The 23,052-nt window shown below is 28.6% G+C and overlaps 2 protein-coding genes across 21 annotated transcripts in view; one reads left to right on the top strand and one right to left on the bottom strand.

The window, feature by feature from the left end:
- LOC119604173 (transcription factor SPT20 homolog) overlaps positions 1 to 12,165 on the top strand; it is a 329,355-nt gene extending 317,190 nt beyond the window's left edge. The window contains exons 6-10 of one of the 7 annotated variants that reach the window (XM_037956653.1): positions 6 to 102; positions 3,699 to 3,962; positions 8,825 to 9,305; positions 10,114 to 10,543; positions 10,613 to 12,165. In XM_037956653.1, coding sequence (XP_037812581.1) covers positions 6 to 102; positions 3,699 to 3,962; positions 8,825 to 9,305; positions 10,114 to 10,510 — 1,239 coding nt within the window. In that variant the 3' untranslated portion in view covers positions 10,511 to 10,543; positions 10,613 to 12,165. Of the gene's footprint in view, positions 1 to 5; positions 103 to 3,698; positions 3,963 to 6,047; positions 6,137 to 8,810; positions 9,306 to 10,113 lie in introns of those variants that run through there. The other 6 variants (XM_037956656.1, XM_037956650.1, XM_037956661.1 and 3 more) reach the window with 6 other exon arrangements.
- A 7,054-nt stretch (positions 12,166 to 19,219) lies between these two features.
- Positions 19,220 to 23,052, bottom strand: part of LOC119604035 (serine/threonine-protein kinase Doa) — a 193,369-nt gene continuing 189,536 nt past the window's right edge. For 13 of the 14 annotated variants that reach the window (XM_037956496.1, XM_037956428.1, XM_037956437.1 and 10 more), the window contains one exon: positions 19,220 to 21,237. In XM_037956496.1, coding sequence (XP_037812424.1) covers positions 21,104 to 21,237 — 134 coding nt within the window. In that variant the 3' untranslated portion in view covers positions 19,220 to 21,103. The remainder of the gene's footprint in view (positions 21,238 to 23,052) is intronic. The other variant, XM_037956487.1, reaches the window with a different exon arrangement.

Genomic DNA, 23,052 nt, shown 5'->3' with positions numbered 1-23,052 from the left:
TCAAGGTTCAGTGTGTTTCCAGTTCGGAACCAGATGGTGGTACAGTCTCTCCGCTAAGCACTGACAGTCGCCAATCGCCTTCGACTACAGTTTGTGAAAAAGGTAAGTTTTGTTAGTATAGTTTTAAATTTAGTAAAATAATGTATTTCCTATTATGGTCATAGAAAGATGATTATTAACAGTTTTAATCGAAGTAAATAGCAAACACAGTAATTAAATCGAATCCTTCCCTATTGAACTAACCCACACTGTTCAAGAGTATTCGGTTTTCTCTGACTTTGTAGTAGTAGTGCGTGAACACATCAAAACTTTAGATAATACCAAGACCTAACAAAGTCTTGACTTAATAGAGTCGATTAAAGACCTCAACTGAACAGTCTATTTTGGTACAGTTTTTGGTTAGTTTTTGGTCAGTTTTTGACCTTAAATTTTCTTTTAATTGAAGATAACAGGTGAAATTAAAAAAGTTCGACAGATGTTCTAAAGTTCTGTCAGATTATTTATGTGGATTTTAATGTATAGGCGGTAGGTAGATATTTTTGCTCGTATAAAACTTTCATCGCTATACTCGTATTTTTAAGCCAGTAATGAGCGTTAAAGTCATTTTCTGAAGGGGCCTTATATAGGGTCAATTATGAACCGATCCTCATAAAATTTGGTAAATAGATTTTGGCTCATAAGAAACTTATTTATGTCGACAACTAGTATCGCTATAATCGTATTTTTATACCCACCATCAAAAAAGATGGGGGGTATATTGATTTTGTCATTCCGTTTGTAACACATCGAAATATTGGTCATAGACCCACAAAAGTATATATATTCTGGGTCCTCATTAAATTCTAAGACGATCTAGACATGTCTGTCCGTCCGTCTGTCTGTCTGTTGAAAGCGATAGAGTCCCAATGGAAAGAGCTAGAGGGTTGAAATTTCACATAATATTTCTTATAGGTAAGGTTTGTTTGGTATTGAAAATAGGCAATATCGGTCCACGTTTTCGGATAGCCCCCATACAAGTGGCCCCTCGAAAAGCAGCTTTAACAGCCATAACTTGTTTAAAAATACAAATATAGCGATGAAATTCGACATAAGTAAGTTTCATACAAGTCAAAATCTATCTAAAAAATTTTATGAGGATCGGTCCATGATTGACCCTACCCCCCATATAAGGTCCCCTTCAGAAAATGACTGCAACGCTCATTAATGGCTTAAAAATACGAGTGTAGCGATGAAATTCGACACAAATAAATTTAATACGAACCAAATTCTGTCTACCAAATTTTATGAGGATCGACCCATAATTGACCCTACCCCCTATATAAGGTCCCCTTCAGAAAATTACTTTAACGCTTATAACTGGCCTAAAAAATACGAGTATATATATGAAATTCGACATAAGTAAGTTTCATTCGAGTCAAACGAGGTTTGATGGTGGGTATATAAGATTCGGCATGGCCGAATATAACACTCTTACTTGTTAAGGCAGTAATGACTGTTAAAGCAGTTTTTTCCGGTGACCATTTGCATGGGGGCTATCCGACCAATATTTCCCATTTTTAATACCAAATCTATAGGAATATTTGTGCAAAACTTCAACCCTCTAGCTCCTTTCGTTCGGAGTCTATCGTGCATTCAACAGACAGACATGCGAACGGACATGGCTAGATCGTCTTAAAATTAAATAAGGACCAAGAATATATACTTTTGTGGGTCTATGACCAATATTTCGATATATTACAAAGGGAATAACAAAATCAATATACCCGGCATCTTTTTTGATTGTGGGTATAAAAAGTGGGAATTCAAACATCACCCCCTTCGTTTTCGATGAAATTTATTTTCTAAACTATATATTATTATATTAAAATTCTCTATGTTTTTCTCCCGATATGTTCTAATCTAGAAATTGGAAAATAGCCCTCCATGACATCCTTTAATATTTTTTAAAAATCAAAAACAAATGCCCTTTTTCAGCATAACATTTATTACTTTATGTTCTTTCTTTTCGAGAAAAAAAAAACTTCAACAAAAACATTAATGAAATACAAATTTTACCATGATAAATACCAAAATGGAAAAATATTAAACTTAATCCTTAAGGTATTCGAACTCTAACGTCCTTCATGACAATATAAAAGGCCACAAAAATATCTATTTTTTATGTACAACAATAAAATACAGATAAAAGGACCTTGTAATAACAACCAAATACATAAAATAAGAAATAACTAAGTAAATATGTACATATAAGGATTTTGGAGATTAGGACAGACTAGAAGAAACAGTAAATAAATACGAAAGTGTATGTTTTACATGACCCACTATGGTTTCTAAAAATGTTTAAAAAAACATTCAGGGTAAGACAAATGTCCTAAAGGAGCTTATTTTAGTGCGAAACCTACAATTATGAAAAATACATTAAAACGCCACATTAAATGAATAACAATTTTACAGTCATAAAAATAATATGTACATAAAATCAAAAAATAAAAGTTGTTTCAAACTGTTACACATTTTCCCCTTATTTAGGAAGAATTTGTGTATTTTATTTTTTTTGATACTGAGTGTCATAAATTGCATGCACTATTAGTCACCAGACTATAGCAGGCACACGCACTTATTATTGTATCAAATTTTTACAATTCATATATCATAAAACCAACAATGTAATAAGGAAACTCTTAACTTTTTTACATTTGTTACAAAATGTATAAACTTTAATGAAGCTTGACATTAAATTATGCTATTCAATGACTGAGGATATTAAGGATATGTTGAGTAGATTATGTTTTTTAATGGCTATGTATGTACATTAGAAGTGTACAAAACTATTTATTATGCTCAGATGCATCTTATTTTCTTTATTAGTGTCTAAAGCTTACTGGTGTAAAATTTTAGTAAAAATTTGAAATGGAACTCTACCGGTTATCGATTAAAAAGTGTAAAACTCTGTAAAAAAAGGACTTATGTTATTTTTTCAAAAATATTGTCCTTCAAATTATATTTTTTAATATTTGAACAGAATCTTATCTCCTAGAGAATTTTTTTCTTTCCAACAAGAAACAAGTATAAAACATTAATATCGAAGGTCTTACATATATATGTATTAACCTCAATGCATTTTCAAAGATTTAAGGATCAGTTGATCAGCATCTCAATAAAATTGTAAGGTTCGGTCAAATATTTTCCTATAAAAATTGTTTTTATTTTCCGCTATAAGATTAATACTAAGTATACATAAGGTTTTATTACTTAAGGAAGTCGTCATCTTTTTAATACGATTTCATTTGATTCCTTAACAAAATACATTTACTATGAATATGTCCTCACGATAGACAAACAAAATTTTATATAAATAAGAATTTTCAAGGAAATATAGAAAATCCAAAAAAAAAAGAAAAATGTTGAAAAATAATGTTGATGTCAGCTTTACTCAATAATTCTGCTGATATTGTTGTTGTAGCCAATAACAACAACACAAACAATAGCAGCAATAGCTACTTATAGAATATTAAGTATTTGTTATATAAGTAAGTGTTTGCTATTTTATTATATCGAGCTACAGCGGCTTATATTTTTTGCCTTAACTTTGATTTAATCCTGCTACTAAAATATGTTTCCTTTTCTAAATATTTGCTATATTTTCCATTTACTTTATTCATATTCAAACTCTCCCTTTTTCTTTGTACATTTTACAGGCATCGTTATGTCAACCGCATATCAAAATACAAATATTTATAAACCAACGGAAGCGAAAATACGTCGTGTACAAACACCACCTCAATATCAGGTTGTGGGTGGTGGTGTTGGTTCTGCTTCAAATAATGGTGGCACAGCAGCGACTGCCACACATATTACTGGCTTAACAAACTTGACTCTACAGCAGCAGCAACATAATACAGTAAATAATCCACAGCATCATCAGGCGGATAATGGTGGCAGTAATAAACCTGATACTCATGGTAAGTTTTATTAAAATTCCCTGTACTAGTTAATGCTCGAATTCAACTGCTTTCCTCTAATTCCTGTAACTTACAACATTCAACATATTTAGTAACACTTTTATATAAGTACATATATGTATTTATTTATGGTTGAATGGAAATGATAAGAATTAAGAAGTTGTATAGAGTTTTGTTACTTTTTATAATCATATTTATAAATAATAAAACTCATCCTTGCTAGAGTATAAATTTGACACTCATACAGTATGAAAGATTTCAATATTTTAACTAATACTTACTAACATATTGTTATACACTAGAGCATACTTTGAAATCTAAAAGCTCTCACAAGAGTTCATTGTAGATATGATTTTGGAATCCTTTGGAATTGTATTTTTAATATTAACCTACACTATTAACAAATTGCACACATCTACGTATGTACACATGTATATTAGAGTGTCCCGAGAAACTGCCTTTTTAAGGATCTCATGTAGGAATACCTCTCTAGAAATGGGTATTAATGTACTGAACACGAGAAAAATTAAAAATATTTTTTTGGAACGAGCCTCAGTTCCTTACCAGCGATTGAAAATTCTAATCTCAGTACGATGAGCTCCATGTACTCCATATTAGGAAATTTTTGACACCCATTGCGAAAACAATTTTTTTAATATATACATAGTACTGACATCAGGATTTTCAATCGCTGGTTTTTTATTTTTTGTATTGCTACATTAATACGCATCATTTGAGAGGTATTGCCATAAAAATGTGGTGCACGGGACACCCTAATGTATATATTTTAAAGTTTAAAAAGAATCTCAAGTAATGTACACTTATAATTAACTTAAATTGTTACTAATAACAAACTTTTAAGCTTAAACAAATTCTAACTGAAGTTAAAATTTTAAAACATACCCAGCAAAAACTTACATTGAAAAGTTAACATGCTAAAATTACTTAGACAATAACATTTTAAGTCATTATGGGGCGTGGTAAGTACTTACCACGCTCACTTACAAATAGGGAGTTAAATAAGTACTTACTACAAAAAAAATACAAAAATATTGTTTTTTGTGTAAGAAACAACATTCGAGAATGTCAAATATTAATTGTAAGTCATTACTAGTCTTCTTCTAAGTAATGCAGACGGTATGTAGTAGTAATTGGAAAGTCTATGTTTTTGCTAGGTATTTTAAAATTACATTTCTTAATTTGTATAATCCTAATGAAAACTGATTACTTGAGAAAACTTTCATAAATTAATAAATACATAGTTTTAGCACACACATAAACCCTTTATATACATTTATAGATACTTAATTATCCTTATACATGAAATTCCACTATTTTATACATTACTTCATATTTTCCTTAACTGCCATATTACCCATTCCCTTTTATCCACTTAAACTTATATTATTTTCTCTCTTATGTTTAATAATAGTTTATATCCTTGTGAATATATGATTAAAACATTGTATATTTTAAATTATTTATTATTACATTTCATTGCTCTTCAATTTATTTCATTATTTCTTAATATTTACACAAGCAATCACATATGGTAGACATACTTACATACATACAAGTAAAAGTATGTATATTTCAATATCTTTGCCGAATCCTTCAGCCAGGATAAATAACTGTTGTTGCCATATTTTCTTTTGTATTTTGCTTATAAAAAGCTTTTGTATGTATTATATGTTTTACTGTTGCTTTTTATACTTTATTGATTGCCTTAATAATTTTATTACTTTTATGCTAGTATATACATATGTACATCTATCTGTATGTATGTATGTATGTACATATTTTTTGCATATATTATTTTAACAAATAATACACACATTAACTTAATATAAATCTACATAAATTTATTTATTTGGTATTTTATTTATTAATATCCTTTTTATCATCACAAACATTTTTTTGTTGTCTTTGTCATGTTTATTTTCCACATTTATTATTTACACTTGAGTGATTCGATTTTTTCTCATCATTTTCATCTTTGTTTGCTGTAACATTATGTTTCAATATACATATATGGGTGGTTTTAATGAAGTTCATCTGTGGTTTTAACATTTATCTTATCTTTAGGAGCAATAAAGCCAAGTCGTCAAGGTTTTCCCGAGATGTCAACGTAAACTTGTATTAAAATATGGACAGATAAAAAAAAGGACTACTTGGACAAAGCATTTCTTTTTTAATGTTTGACCTTTCTAACGAATAAGGGAGGAGAATTTTTTTTGGCAATTTTTATTGTAACGTCAACCCATAAACTTTATATTTTAGAATGTCTTGTAATTCTCAAATCATTTTTGTGAAATTTAATATAAGGTATCAGAATCAAACTTAATAAGGGCAAATTTTGCTCCCACACTAATGTCATATCCGATACCAACTGGGGCCGAACCATTATTTTGTGGGATTTTATTCATTAATATTTATTTAGATATTAGAATTTATCTTCGGATTATATCCAGTAACAAGTATTTAAATACAAATGAAGAATTTATACTGCTTGAGGCCTGTCCACGAAATATTTTAACATTTTTACCGTCCGTTTAATAAAATTTTCGAAAAGCGATTTTGTACAAAATGCTTGAAAATTCAATAAAAGGCAATAACTATAGTGAAAAGGTCAGTTAGTCGGTAAAGAGTGTCCAAGGAGAAATTAGGAACCCGAACAAATATTTTGAAATCAAAAAAGAAATACATTTTCATGGTTGGTTGGTTTACGTGGTAGTTCACTACACGCGAATTGTCAAGTGGAATCGAAGTGACTCCGTTTTAACCGGACCACTCCACTCGTCAGATGTAGTATTTATAGTATTAGATCCATCCTGTAGCTGTCAGAAATCTGAGGATATCATTAAGCCTAGACTCAGATATCTCACCAAGGTTAGATATCAAGTAATTGCCAAGGAAGCGTAGGGCATTCACAGAGGAGATGGAAGACCGTTTCTTCCTTTTCCCTGTCTTTGCAACTGCGACAGTGATCATTGAAAGGAGCCCAAGCCGACATTGCATGTCTGCCTATTACCCAGTGTCCTATTATTACTGCTATCAGCCTCGATATGTCCCGCCTACTTCAGTTTATAAGGTGTCTTGTGCATTTCTTATTGAAGGAGGGCTACAATAACTTCGGTCCATTACATGTGTCTAGATTATTCCACCTATTTTCAGCCTTTTAAAGAAACAATCTGAGGATATTGCTTTGGAAATGTCAAGAGCAGACCCCTTTCTGGCAAGCTCATCTGCCTGTTCATTACCATGTTAGTCCCTATGCGTAGGGACCCAATCAAGGGTAATGTCAGATAGGCGACCCAGCCTTGACAGATCCTTCTTGCATTGTCTAACTAATAGGGAAGTGGTAGTATAAGAGTTTAGTGAGAGAAGTGCCGCTTGACTATCGACAATAATTCCTATGTTGCCGCGAATATTGAGGTCATGTAATACCCTACAGGTTGACATTATCGCAAATATTTCAGCTTGAAAAACAATACAGTTGTTGGGAAGACGGTGGTATATACTTACCCCAACTTCTGGTGGTATATTCTCTCTGTAGGTTACCTCTACATCACTCGCTCCTGAAAGGAACTCTGACTTAGAAAATTCTATCAAAGTCCGTGTGTGGGGTAATATAGTCGGATGGTTGGTTTAAGACTGGAGATAACAAGTTTAAAATCTTAGCGTGTCCATATTTTCTTGAATTCCAACTTCCGGATGAGTATATTTTCATAAAGGTATCAATAACTGGAAAATTTATATCGAGAAGTGTCTTGAAATGAAAACAAATTTAAATTAAAATGATCAAACGGTACAAAGTGATCAAAATTTTCGATATAAATTGCGATCAGTAGCTTTGCCACTGTAGCGAAGCTATAATATTGCACGAAGCTCTTACCTGTTGAGAGATATTGAATGTTGATTAATACGAATTTAAATAGGAATTACAGGTGATATAAAGTGGTCAACATTTTCGAAATATGTTGAGTATATTCTACTGTTGGAAATACAATTGTACAAAATCATTTTGGGGATTTTTATTCAATGAACGATATTTCGCAAATACTAAGAAAGTGCTCGTGTTTTGACAGTTACAAAATTTTGCTTATGACTAGTTAATAATAATGTGTAAATTTTTTCGTGAACAGGCCTTATAATTGGAACGGAAGCAGTCTTCTAGAGAGAAAAAACTTGATGTTAGCTGAATGACAGCCGAATGAAACGTTTATTTTTAAATGTCAAAAAGTACTGGTAATAGTACAAAGGTACTGGAGTCTGACTTTTAGCAAACGATATACATATATTTGAAACACTTTCTCTAAAAAAACCTATATAATAATAGAAAATGATCGACTTATAATAAAAGATGTAATAAACATTAGTTACGCATGAAAAATAATCTATTATTTACAGACTGTTCATGAACCTCATCAAATTACAATACATACTTTTTTATATAACCATATTAACAAAAAAAGGCGAAAAGCTTAAAAGGAACCCAATAAATATTTGTTTAATACATAAAATAAGTATTTGTTTTATTGGCAATAAAAACAGGCAATGATTTATGATGTTCTTTTGCCAACGGAAGCGATCAATTTCACTTTTGTTTTTTCCGTTTCAAACATTTATTTGAAATGAATATTGATTTATTGAAGCGAAGTTTATTTATAGGCGACATGAGAACATAAGTACTAAAAATATAAACTCATTAGCTAACTTATTGGTTATGGCATTTTAAACCTTCCTTTGATAATTTACTAACAACAGCAGCTTTAAAATTAAAAGCAAAAAAAAACAAACAAAACTTCTTTCCAAAAATATTAGATTTTGTGATTTTTTATTCAAAAGTATTTCTACTATAGATTCACCACAAAATTCTCCCACTACAACGCTTATGATAACACCACCTCCGCCTCGTACACCCACGCCACAGCAACAACTATATCAGATTGATTACCAGCAGCAGCAATTGAAAACACCTTCCAAAAATCCTAATGCCAGAAATCGTAATCGTTGTCTTAAGACCTCACCACGTGTTGTTGTTAACAAATCTTTAGAAATGGTGGATAATACGCCAGTGTCACCCTCTTCGTCTTCACCACCTTTGGCAGCCAGTTTACAACGTACTTTCTCGGTGGGTGAATTAATATGGGGACCAGCTCGTGGTTTCCCTGCGTGGCCCGGTAAAGTTGTTAAGATTCTCGACAATCAATCAGAATCAGTTTGGGTTCAATGGTTTGGCGGTGGTGGTCGTTCAAATACAGAAATTATGGCCATACATTTATTACAAAGTCTTTCCGAAGGTCTGGAAGCTCATCATAAGGCGCAAAAGGATACAAGAAAGTGAGCATTTATATTTTTTTGAATAAAACATTATTGGAGTAAGTTTAATTCAAAAAGGAATAGCAAAAACTTTAAAGTTATCGGATAGGATATAGGATATATATAGAATTTTAGGTTCCAAAGCAGGTCCAATTAAAGTTTTAGTAATTTTAGTGTAAATTTTAAATAGTTTGTGCTAAAATAAAAATGTTAGCGTCTTCAAAAAGGCCAACTTTGACTGTTTAATATTTTAGTTATTCGCCCCACTGTAATTTTAATCCAATCAATCTATATCAGTAATGAGTTTCTTAACTATATATATTTTTTTAATTTAAATTATTATTTTTATTACTTTTTTGTTTAAACTTAGTATGTATTTAGTTCTTCTACAATTGTACAATTCACAATTATTGTGGTATGGTTGTATCGTAGTATGTCATAATTTCTTTATTATTGTTTTGAAATTATTTGAAAATTTTGTATGACTTACAACGATACAACATTGATTGTGAATTGGACAAATAATTTTAGTTGTATGTATTTTATTTTACAAGTAATTTGGCTCAGTTTAGCAGGTTTTTAGAATTGTTTCAATAATGATTTTAGTTTTGTTTATTTGAAATATTTTTATCAAAATTTTTATATTTCACCTAATTTATTTTAAATACAAATTTAATTTAATTTTTATTTCTTTTAATTTTATTTTCTTACCTTATCAACATCAACTACCTTTTCCCAACTTAAATCCACCTTCTTAAAAACAAAACACAATCCCAACACACTTATAACACCCACAAACAAAACATTGAAAAATAAATCAATTCCAAAGGAGCCGAAAATTAAATTCCCAACTCGAAAAAGCTATACAAGAAGCAATGACCGAATTGGATCGTATTTCAGCTTCATCAACCACAACAACAACCACGCCAGCTGGTTCGGCCAAGCAAATACAACAACCCACATCATCTACACCCCATCAAAATAGTCCCAATCGTGCTAATAAACGTCCCATACCACGTACAGGTGGTTATGATTTGATTGCCGGCTTAAATAACAATACCTCATCGAATATTATTTCAACAACAACGGGTTCATCACAGCCCAGACACAAACCTATACGCATAGCACCAGCTCCACCAGGTGGCGCTGCCAACAACTCACCCACAAAATCTTCAACAAATGTTAATCAAATTAACACATCATCAGCGGCTTCAGCCGCCAAATGACATACTGCTCCCAAGGATTTGAATAAACCAGTGGTAAGTTCAAGTTCTATAACAAATACAACAACATCAACTACAACAACCGTTAATAATGGTAATCCACAGTTTTCGTGGTCCATGCAGGGTTATACTTTAGTAATACAAAGGAATTAAACATAATCGTGGTAAAAGTTTTGATGTTGTTGCTATAATTTTATGTGTAGCTAAGTAATAGCAAGTAACTCGTATTTGAATCATAACATAACCTTTTTACTACTAAATTTTTATCTGATAAATATATACAACTTATAAGTATGTATATATTTTTACTAAATATTAACAAGCTTAAGAACTAACAAAAGAAAATAAATTTAGTAGTTGAAAAAATAATTAAATTTTGATTTAGAACATCTTAAATCGACTTAAGTTAATTGTTATGATTTTGTATTTTCTATTAATTAAGTCTAACGGTTCTAGAGTTGAACTAAACAGAGAAACGAGATCAATTGTGGTAATGGAATTTGATTATATGGGTCTTTTTAGGTCCCAGCAACATATACTTCTATGTTTTGTAATCTAGAATTGAACCGAATTTGTTTATATCAACATGTATTATGAAAAAACCTTTGGAAAACTTTTGACAAAAAATTTAGCTACCATCATAAAAATCGATTATAGTAAAAATCGAAAATTCGCGGGTCGTTTTGATAGAAAAACCTTCCCCACTAAATATCTGACTTTCCGTATAACTTATGAAATAAAATTTGGGCTAAAAAGTCTCTTTGATACTTTCAGTTTTTTTACCTGGAAAGGTTGAGAAGTTTTAGGTCGGCTTTAAGCAGTGGTCCAATTGGTCTAAAATTTATAGTTTCAAATTTTTAAAATGATTTTTGATAGTTAGGTTGGTAGCTGGCCAAAATTTGGTAGGATTATCTGATCTGATTTTGTACTCTTACATGTAATTTTATAAAAATCGAGGATTACATTGATTTTGTGATTCCGTTTGTTGGGTAGTGGGTATTTTTATTAAGACGTCCGTCTGTTTAAAGTACGATAGTAGTCCGAAAGAAAGCACTAGACTGAACATTTTTTAATATATAATATGAATTGATTGATATTGTTTTTTTTTATCCTTCACCTTCGTGAGAAGGGTATATATAAGTTTGTCATTCCGTTTGTAATTTCTATAATATAATTTTCCAACCCTACAAAGTATATATATTTCGAGTCCTTATAGATAGCGGAGTCGATTAACCTATGTCCGTCTGTCTGTCTGTATGCTTGTTGAAACCAATTTTTCGAAGACCCCAGATATCCTTGGGATCCAAATCTTCAACAATTCTTTCTGGACTTTTGGTACTTTCAAAAGGTACTTTTTGAATTTTCTATACTATTGAACCTATTAATTGTGTAGAACCCGGATTGAGTGAGAACCCATAAAAGGCGACTTTTTGGTATTTTTTCGTTCTTCGAAATGTACTTTATGAATCTTCCATAATATTGAGCCTAGAAACTTGAAATTAAGTATGTAAAGCCCGGATTAAGTAAGAACCCATAAAATGGGACTTTTTGGTACTTTTTCCTTCTTCAAAAGGTACTTTTTACCATTGAACATTGAAACATGAAATTAAGTAAGCGAGAACATATAAAAGAGGACTTTTTAGTACTTTTTCCTTCTTCATGAAGCTACACGCCTGGTACCAAATTGACAACAAAGAGTTTATAATTTTTCAATAACTTCCGTTGTCAAAGTATGTATATACATACGTACGACAACACTATGTAATGTTGGCAACGCAACGTTGGCAACATTGCAACAATTCGTTGTCGAAAGCTAAATTTTATACACATCCGTTGTCTAAATGTTAACAAATGTGGTAAGCTCATTATTGGCAACGGATTGTTTGTCAATAGTGAGCTTACCACGTTTGTTAAAATTTAGACAACGGATGTGTATAAAATTTAGATTTCGACAACGAATTGTTGCAATGTTGTCAACATTACATAGTGTTGTCTTACGTAGGTATATACTTTGACAACGGATGGTATTGAAAATAAACAGTTTAGTGTCAATTTGGTACCAGGCGTGTATATTTATTTGTTTTTCCCTCTTAGATATGATAAAAAGACAAACCTTAATATATATATTACATACATATTTTTAAAAAGGCCATTAGATACACACCATTTTTTATTGCCTCTTTAGAACTATTCCCTGTCGAATTTTGATATACCAAAATAAATTTTCTACTAAATATACATGTTTAAAAATCATGACAACAAATCATAACTATTTAACCACAAATCAAGCTTGTTAAAAACTTATAATTTTAAAAACACAACTTTAAGTTACATATTGCAAAAATAGAGTAAAAAAAAAACAAACGAAGCATGGATTTAAAAAAATAATAAAATTTTGAATTCAAATCAGTTTATTTTAAATACCCTTTAATCCCAACACAAAAACCGGAAATAGACAATAAACAAATAAAGAAGAACAGAAATTATATTTTTTCAAATAGAAAGAAAATTATAAAGGCAGAATGTATTTACACCAAATAAAAAAAAAACACATAAAAACATAAATGGAAATTTTTAAAATATTTTCCATATAAAACAAAAATAAAAAAATAAAAAATATTAAAAAATTACTTACCAATCGCTTAAAAATTTTGCTCAGCAAAATTAAAATAAATTCTTACTGTGTAAATATTGTTTTTTTTTTGTTGCATTTTTATTTTGTTTCTTTTAAATTTTTAAAACTTTTTTTTAATAAAAATAAAAAAAAATTAATTATAATTAAAAAATATATAAAATAACCAAAAAAAAATCTCTTCAAATCTAAAATTTATAACATATTTATTTTTTTTTTCCTGTAAAAATAACAAATAACCTTAATAACAAAAAACAAAATATTCAATGTTAAAAACATTTGCCACATAAAAACAACAACAAAACAAAAAAGAAATAATCAAAATTATTACAAAATAATATTTAAACAAAAAACAATGTTTAATCATTACAACTTTAACTTATTAGCATTTAAGACAAAATGAACAAAAATATTGTTAAAATGAAATTTGTTTAAACAACAAAATCATTATAAAAACAAAAAACATTTTAAAATGTTTAAAAAAAACAAAACAAATATTATCATTTAAGTGAATTTTGTAGTTTTAAGAACAAAAAATAATTGTTATCACTTTTTATCCTTAAATTATAATTTTTTTTAAATATTTATTTTGTTTTTAATAATCAATTTTGTTTTCTTATTTTTTTAATTTATTATTAATTAATATTACTAATATATTTTTTTCTTTGGTTTTTATGTAGTAGTTTTGTTTAAATATTTGTTGTTATTTATTTATTTAGTTATTTTATTTGAAATTATAATTTTGAAAAATTAATTATTTAATCAATTAATTAATTTTGAAAAAGAATTCTAATTTTTTCTATTAAAAGTTGATTATATATTTTCTAGAAGATTTTTTAAATTCATGAAATTTTTTTTCTCTAAATTGTTTGATATTCATAAGAATCTAAAATAATGTTTTTAAATGTTTGTTTTTTTATATAAGGGCAATTTCATTTCAAGTTACCCAACTTTTAAAATCGATGTCTATCGATTGCATGATGATTTACACCAAGGTTCAGCCCTATTGGTCAAGAACTGCCGGAGTTAGAGCGAGTCAAAGTTGGACATTTTGTTCATACAGGGTGTTTTTTCAAATGAGAGTAACTTTTTACCTATCGGTCCTTGCAAAAATCGTCCAAAGGATGTAGATAGCAATTTCTTCAAACTTTCCAAAAAATTAAAAAAAAAATTCCATTAACCAACTATAAAGAAAAAGAAATATCTATTATTAGAGTACATGACCCATTTAGGTAATCCAAAAACTACCCCCCCTGTACACATTATTGAAGTTCATGATCCGTTTCGTAGTCCTATGTACTGCAGGCATGGATCATGTTTATTTTTATTTTCAAAAACAACATGGTCCATAGCCTGCATTACATGAAACCATGTAGCGGATCATGTACTCGTATAAATTTAGCAAGGAAGTAGTTTTGGGATTACACCGCTCTAATGCATGGGTGGATTACTTGGTCCTCACCTAGAAGCATGTTTTTTTTTTTCATATATTTAGATTTGTTTTGTACCAGTCCTAGCCCTTGAGGAGTACTCTTTACTCGCATGTGCGGACTAGTATACATATTTGCAAAATTTCTCTAGGGCCAATATTTAAAAAATTGCACTCATTTGAAAATAAACTCCTTATGATAAAAATGCCCAACTTTGACCCCCTCCGCTATAAAGCATGTTTTTTTCCATATATTTAGATTAGTTTTGTACTAGTGCTAGTCCTTGAAGAGTACTCTTTACTCCCATGTGCGGACTAGTATACATATTTTCAAAATTTCTCTAGGGCCAATATTTGAAAAGTTGCACTCATTTGAAAAAAACTCCTTATTATCAAAATGCCCAACTTTGACCCCCTCTAACTCCAGCAGTTCTTGACCGATAGAGCTGAAAATTTGTGACTGGCTTACTATCCAGTACTAACATTGGTGCAAATTCAACGGAAGACATCGATTTTAAAGGTTGGGTGACATGACACGAAATTGTCTATATAAAATTACAGGCAGTGGTAGTAACAACTACCAACCAATCACATAAAAATTCCCTCCTTATTAAAACGTTGATATCGGATTAAAATTATATTACAAGGTCTGATAACAACTCGATAAGCTCTTTAATAAAGAGTATATATGATCAGCCAATATGCTGATATATCTCTCATTCAAACAATCATCAGTTGATTGTGGCCCAATAGGCATTATAATCAATCCGATTCAATTTGCTATATGACTATGTACAGTTTTCCATTACATACACATTAGGCAAGTGAAGTGTACCAAGTCAATTCTGTTCGATTCAGTGCGTCTGCATTCAGTTCGAAAAGGCTAATTAGCAACAGCCTGCAAAATGAATTAGGAGATGATATTAACAATAATTGTTTATTGAAGTTGAAGATCAAACTCCATATGATTCAAAGAAACTTTATCCTTCATCAATATCTGGTTCATTATAACAAATTCAGAAAATTTCAGTTAAAATATCTCTTTATATCTTTTGTGTAGGACACAGCTGTCCGCCACACATAAACATTGCATTTTTAATCATCTCCAGTGGTTTGGTGGTTAGTGTTCTAGTCTGTTAGACAAGAGTTCGATTCCCACCACAGACACTGGTAAGGAGCTTGTAATGTAATCATAACATTCAACTGCTTGTAAGGAACTGAATATCACATTTTAAAAGAGTTTTCTTATTCCCCCAACTTAACATATTTTAGAGGTATTCCTATTGTTTTTCCGTCTATCCTTTTAATATAAAATTATTCCTCAAACAATTATTGAAAATCATTGTTTATTATTCTTTTCTAAAATTTATTTTAAGTACTTTTTGTTTATTTAAATATAACACAATTTTATGAACAACAGACCTAAACTTATGTAAAGTCTCTATATATATATATTTAAACAATTTAAAGGAAAATATGAAATTATTTAAAGAAACATGAAAAAAAAACAAAAGAATCATGAAAAATTCAATAAATTACAAAAAAAAAATCAATACATTAACTTACAAAAACAAACAATTGTTTTATTTAGTTGATAAGATCATGAAAACAAGGTAAGTTTAGTGAAAAACATCACCATTTAGCTAAGACATCAACCATTTTAATAATTTTCAAAGTATCACATACCTTAAGGCGCTTTTATTAACATGAATTTAGCGCCATCTGTTGGTGGCATAGAGGTAAAAAATAAAAGTGAAAAAATGAGTTTTACAGTCTGGCAACATTTACACGAATTTTCGACCACGCTACCAGTGTTGCCAGATTGTTTTTGCAAAAAAGTTGCAAAACAACTAGGGATTGCCAGATTGTTTTTTGTTAACGATGTAACATTTTTGTAGGTGGCGTTGCCAGACTGAGAAACTCGATTTTTGCAAATTTTTTCCAGCCCATAGGCCAAATGTAGATGGCGCTAATTTTATACAAATAAAAGCGCCTAAAAGTATGTGAAAGAAATTGAAAATTTAAGTGAAACAAAGCGTGATCAAAGTGCTCCCCATCAAATAAAAAGCATTGTTAGTAATTTTTATTAAATATTTATATTTCTTTTATTTTCATATATATATATATTTTTTAAATTAAAACTAGTATATTTTCAGAATCCAGGGAAAATGGTTTATAATTATTTAAGGTCTAATTTTTAAAGTTTAAAAATTTGTTCTGCTTGTCACTTGTGGCTGCAGTTGTAAGTTCTTCTCCAGACTGGTTGTCATCTTATAATGATTGGAAACAATATTATATATAAATGTTTCAAACAAAATTAAAAGAAAATTTTTATATTTAAAACAATAATAATAATAATAATAATAATGGTAATAAACCAAAGACAAATTTAAACTAATAATAGTATTTTGCTTTTCTTTGAGCTTAAATATTAGTTGCTTTTTTTAACATTTCATATTTTTTTATGCTATTTTTTTAGTTTACAAATGAGGCATAAATTAATGATATTTATATTACAAACTTATTTTGTGGTTTTTATTTATTTCTTTTTTTTCTTTTAATAAAACAAAAAAAAAAAAAAAACTATAATATAATAAAATTAAAAGTACTCAAACTTAAACAATAAAGTTCCATTAAGGTGTTTTCTATTACATTTGCAACTTCTTTTCTTTCATAATAAACGTAACTTAGATTGTATGAATTTCAAAATTTGCAACAGTTTGCTTAATGAAGAAATTGTAAGTTATTTTGTTTTGTTTTTAATCAATATTTTAGATATATAAAAATGTTTGTTAACTAATTTGATGTAATGACTTAATTTTATAATGTTTATAGATAAATAATCAAAATTTAATTTGAGTTTTGTTTTGTTTTTTTTTTCCATTTTGCAAGTTTTTCAACTATTTTTCATGTACAGCTTTGTGTTTAAAAACAATTTACTAAACTTATAAGTATGTATATATTTTATTTATTTCATTTTTCTGTTTTAAAATTAAGAATCAATAAAATTGTAAAATATAAACTCAAAATGCTGCTTTTTTTATTTTTTATTACGATTTTTTTTCAAATAGACCATCAGTACCAGCAGCTTTACAAAAAAAATTGTTTTTTCTATTTTATATAAACTTTTTACAAAATTGTTTATGTTTTACAGCAAAATTTGTTTTTTTTTATTTTTCTCTTAACGAGTTGTTGAGGTTTTTGTTTTATGATTGATAATGAACATGTTTGTATAATTACAACAATACATAAAGTACTAATAATTAGTAAATAATAAGCCTAACCATAATTAATATTTAGTTTTATAATGTAAAAAAATATTAATTATGTTTTGGCTTTCTTTTCATTATACAATATAAAATCTTAGTTATTTACAATATGTCTAGAAAGATAGTGTTTTATAATATCTAGCTAAATATTGTCATGATTTTAATTACTAAATTTTATTTTTTTTTTATTTTTCCCAATTAGTTTTTAAACTAAAATTTTATATTGTATAACTACATTAAAAATACATTGAACACCACTAAAAATATAAATATTTTTTGTGTTTTCTTTTCTTTAACACCTTTTTAAACGATTTGGTTATTTTTAATTAACATATTTAAAATTACAATATAGGAAAGAATGAACATAAAAAGACTTTTAAAAAATATAGTATACAAAAACATACGAATACATTAGTTATAAAAAAAACTAACACACACACAGCACTAAAATAATTACAATATAAATTTTCCTGAAAATGTTTAAAAACCTAAAAAAAATTGTTTTAAATATTTGTTTAAACAAAGAACATTTGTTTTAAATTTGTAGGGGGAGGGGGGGTGTATATGATGGTGGCTTTGAGATTTCAAAGTCTGTAAGTTATTTTCAAATATTATAAAGGAGCTCTTAGTTAATGGTTAAAATTTGTTTAAATTGAAATAAATAAAAAATAAAGTTGTTTAAGAAAGACAGAAATCCTAAGCATATTTATTGCAGTGAAGTGTTTTTGTTTAATATAAAAATTTTAACAATTTTACACGAAATTTTTAATTGTGTCTCGCAGATGAATGGTTTTGGATATCAGGATTTTAGTTCCTGTGTATTTCATAACAATTATGAAAACCAAATCTCTTTAGAACAAATGTGTAGTATTAGTTTTATACATTTTTAATTGGGGAATAGTTTCCATGAAGATCTAGGGAAAATTGAGAGACTTAACACTCGCAATCAAGTAATTTCTTCTACTAAGTTTTCTTCCTTTTTTGGGGAATTGTCTTGATTAACCTTCTGGTTAAAAGCCTTTGAAAATCATCATGTTTCCATTCATCTCTACTCTTTATCCATTTTCTTTTATTCTTACTTGTTTTCCTCTAGTGTTTTTGTTTCTGTCTTTGGGTCTTCACTCATTATGAAGGTAATCCCAATGGACCATAAAGTCTACGAAATTTTTAATTGTGGCTCGCAGATGAATGGTTTTGGATAGCAGGATTTTAGTTCTTGTGTATTTCATAACAATTATGAAAACCAAATCTCTTTAGAACAAATGAGTAGTATCAGTTTTATACATTTTTAATTTGGGAATAGGTTCCATGAAGATCTAGGGAAAATTGAGAGACTTAACACTCGCAATCAAGGGAATTAGTCTTAGTTCTGCTACTAAGTAATAGGATTATGAAAGTAATCCCAATGGACCATAAAGTCTACGAAATTTTTAATTGTGGCTCGCAGATGAATGGTTTTGGAAATCAGGATTTTAGTTCCTGTGTATTTCATAACAATTTTGAAAACCAAATCTCTTTAGAACAAATGAGTAGTATCAGTTTTATACATTTTTAATTGGGGATTAGGTTCCATGAAGATCTAGGGAAAATTGAGAGACTTAACACTCGCAATCAAGGGAATTAGTCTTAGTTCTGCAACTAAGTTTTCTTCCTTTTTTTGGGGAATTGTCTTGATTAACCTTCTGGTTGAAAGCCTGTTTCCATTCATCTGTACTCTTTACCCATTTTATTTCATTCTTACTTGTTTTCCTCTAGTGTTTTTGTTTCTCTGTTTTTGGATCTTCACTCATTATGAAAGGAATCATAATGGACCTTAAGGTCTATGAGTAGAGGTGCACCTTTTTGTGGAGCATAACCCTTCTTAAGCTAAACCTAAAAGAAAACATTTGTTTAACTCTTACATTTATACAGTTGCATAAACTAAGTTTAAAACTAATACATAAGTATTTAAAAAAAATAGTCAAATTTTTATTATTTCCGTTTATTTGCACATTTTGTTTTTTTCTCTCAAATTTATTATAAAATTTTGAAAAAAAGTCTAAATAATAAGATTGCTTAAAATGAAACTTCATTTATAATTTCTTTTTAGAAAACATTTCTAACATTCATGTTTCTCTCTTTTTTCTTCTTGTTTATCATCATAACACTACCAGCAATATGTAAAATTAAAATAAAGACAAAATAATTCTTTAATTACAAGTGAATAATGAGGTAATTCTTATAGGAATTAGGAAAAAATTACAAAATATAAAGAAATAAATGAATGATAAACTATATGATAAACTACTTAATTCATCACTAAAGATATTAAAGCAAATTTTACATACAAATAGAAAAAGAAAAGTTTGGGGAAAAAAATGGAAAAACGTAAAATAAAACTTAATAAGCTAAATGTAGAAAATAAATGAATATATGTAAAATTTAAATTATAAATCAATGAAATTTTTTAAGGTGGGGGTGGTAATAAAATACACAAAATTATTACAATTTTTTTTAATAAAAAATGTTACTCATTTTTTTTCATTTAAGAAAAACTTAGAATATTTCTTTTGCCATACATTAAAAAAAGGAAATTTGTGTCAAAACAAATTTTTAAGAAGCAAAAAAAGTTATAATTTTAAGCTTGAAAATTTAAAAGTACAACAAAAGAAGTTTTGAAAAGGGAAATTAAAAAAAGAAATATACAAAAACAATTGTATTTTTTTCAGAAAAAAAAAGAAAACTAAAAATTAATAGTGGTTAATAAGTGAAATAAAAGAAAGAGCTCCTATTTCTTAATTATAAAATTATTATTATAATAATAAAATGAAATTTCTAATTATTGTAAATATGTTTGTAGGTAAGTATGTTACAACAATTACAATGTTTTTTTTTTTTGTTTTTGTAGAATTTTAACTTAAAAATTGAAATGATTAGTTGTTTACTGTAAAAAGTTTGTAATCAAATTTTAAAACTTTTAAAAGAAAAACTTACAAAAATTAAGTTTTTAAAATTTCCATTTTTTTGTTAAAAAAATTGCTGCTTTTTTTTTTTGTAGGTTGGCTGCTGTGTGTTGTGTTGTTGTTGTAGTTGTTTGTAGCAGTGTTGAGTTTTGTTGTATCAGTTGTTTTTCTTAGCTTTTGTTGTAAATTTTTGTTTAAATTATTTTGTTTTTTTTGTGAAATTTGTTTAAAAATTAAGAAAGAAAATTGGTTGTTTGTTGTTTAGTATTATAGAAATTAAAAAAATGTTGTTATTAATTAATAATAACCAAATCGTGCCAATTCTCATCTTGATAAACTGTGTGAACGTTCACGGCTGCTGCTACCAGACGAGGCGGGTTGCATTACTTTTGAGGCTGGATCACCTACACGCTGATGTGGTGGGAGTTTATCAAAGAATGGATGACGTAAAGCTTCACCTATAATTGTTGTCGTATGCGTGTTTATGTTAATAAAATATTGAAAAAGAATACAAAAGAAATTAGAACATTTTGTTTTAAATTTATCATGAATATGTTGACTTTCTGTTTGTGTTCTGTTGTTCATTTCATACCTTAGTTTTATTGCTAAATGAAAATATTTGAATTTTTGGTTTTATAAATTGTAAAGTTTTTTTCATATCGTATTCTCCTAAATCTTTTCTTGTGAAATTCGTTAAGCCACAAAATTTGAAGCTTCGTTGTGGAAATTTGAATTCTAATTTCAGATTTCTATCTAGCTTCTAGGCAAAACAGCCACAGATTCTGCTTTTTCAGAGAGATAAGATAGCGAGATTTCGTAGCAAACATGATTGCTAATCAAAACCAAAAATTCAAAGATTTTCGTTCATGTTTCTTGCATATAAAGACATTTTGCCAAATATTCTCATTTTTTGAAGAAGACAAGTACACATTGAACAAAGAAAACTTACTCGTTTTGGAAGAAAACAGAGCAAACCTACCTGTGCATAAAACTAAAATGAGAAATTTGGCAAAAAACAATCATACAAACATGTGGCAAACACGTAAAGTTAGACATTGGAAAAATTTTAATAAAATATTCGAAATATTTTGAAACTCAAAATAAAACAATATTTTAAAAATCTTCAATTTAGAAATTTGATATTTTCAGAAATTGACTAAATTAAAATATATTTTTATGAATCATCAGAATTAAGAATTTAAAAATGTTCGAATTTTCATGTTATGAAACACAATATGTACGACCATGGGCATTATGAAACACAATTTTATTCCAAAATACGATCATGGACATTATGTTAATACCACTTCTCGTAGGATATTGGCGTTTCTGTTTGACATTTAATCCTGTTTAAAAATCACAATTGTTATACCCTACACCACTATAGTGGGAAGAGTATTATGCGTTTTTGCTGATGTTTGTAACGCACTAAAATATTAGTACTATACCCACCTTTAAGTCGATTTAACGATGCCCGTCCGTCCTTCCGACTGTCCGTGTGTCCATCCATGTAAACGTTGTTATCAAGGTACAGGTCGCAATTTTCAAGATAATTTGATGAAATTTGGCATACACGTTTCTTTTGAAACAAGGACGAATGGTTAAAATCTGTCCATTATTTCACCTAGCCCCCATACAACTGAATCCCCCGAAAAGGGCTTTTAAACTCATAATTCTGTATAATATAAATTCTCGATAAAAGTTCGTACAACTAAGTTTTATACAAGCCTTGATGACCTTTCGAATTTCGAAATGATCGGACTTCATTTGACCCAAAGTATATTAATAAAGTAGCGACATCTCTTGTTGTACAACAACATCTACAACAACCACATATTTTTTGTTTTTGGAATAATTTAAGATTGTGTCAAAATAAAATTGCCTTGAACAACAATGTGAACAAAACATAAATAAAAAATATTACTTTTAAGTTAAAAATATTAACAATTTAATTATATTATTATATATTATACAATTTATTACACTTTTAAACTACTTTAAAACCACTTTTAATTCACTTTTTCAACTTTTCACAAATTTTAACAAATAGCAAAACACAATTTAAAAATGGCGACGTAAACAATGTTAACAATTTTCAAAACAAACTTTGACAACTTGCTTCATTTATCTAGTTTAAAAAAAATAGTCAGCTGTTCAAGTGATGCTACTTTATTAATATACTTTGATTTGACCCTAGCCCCCATACAAAGCCCCCTTCGGAAAATGACTTGAATATCCGCAATTCACTCATTAACACTGTTATTGCAATGAAA

Source organism: Lucilia sericata, unplaced genomic scaffold, assembly GCF_015586225.1.
Source record: "Lucilia sericata isolate MDLA Ls3-8-SP2 unplaced genomic scaffold, ASM1558622v1 Contig000012F_arrow, whole genome shotgun sequence".
In the NCBI taxonomy this organism is placed as follows: Eukaryota; Metazoa; Arthropoda; class Insecta; order Diptera; family Calliphoridae; genus Lucilia; species Lucilia sericata.
Note: the sequence above shows the minus strand (reverse complement) of the source record. Positions and strands in the feature narration are given on the sequence as shown.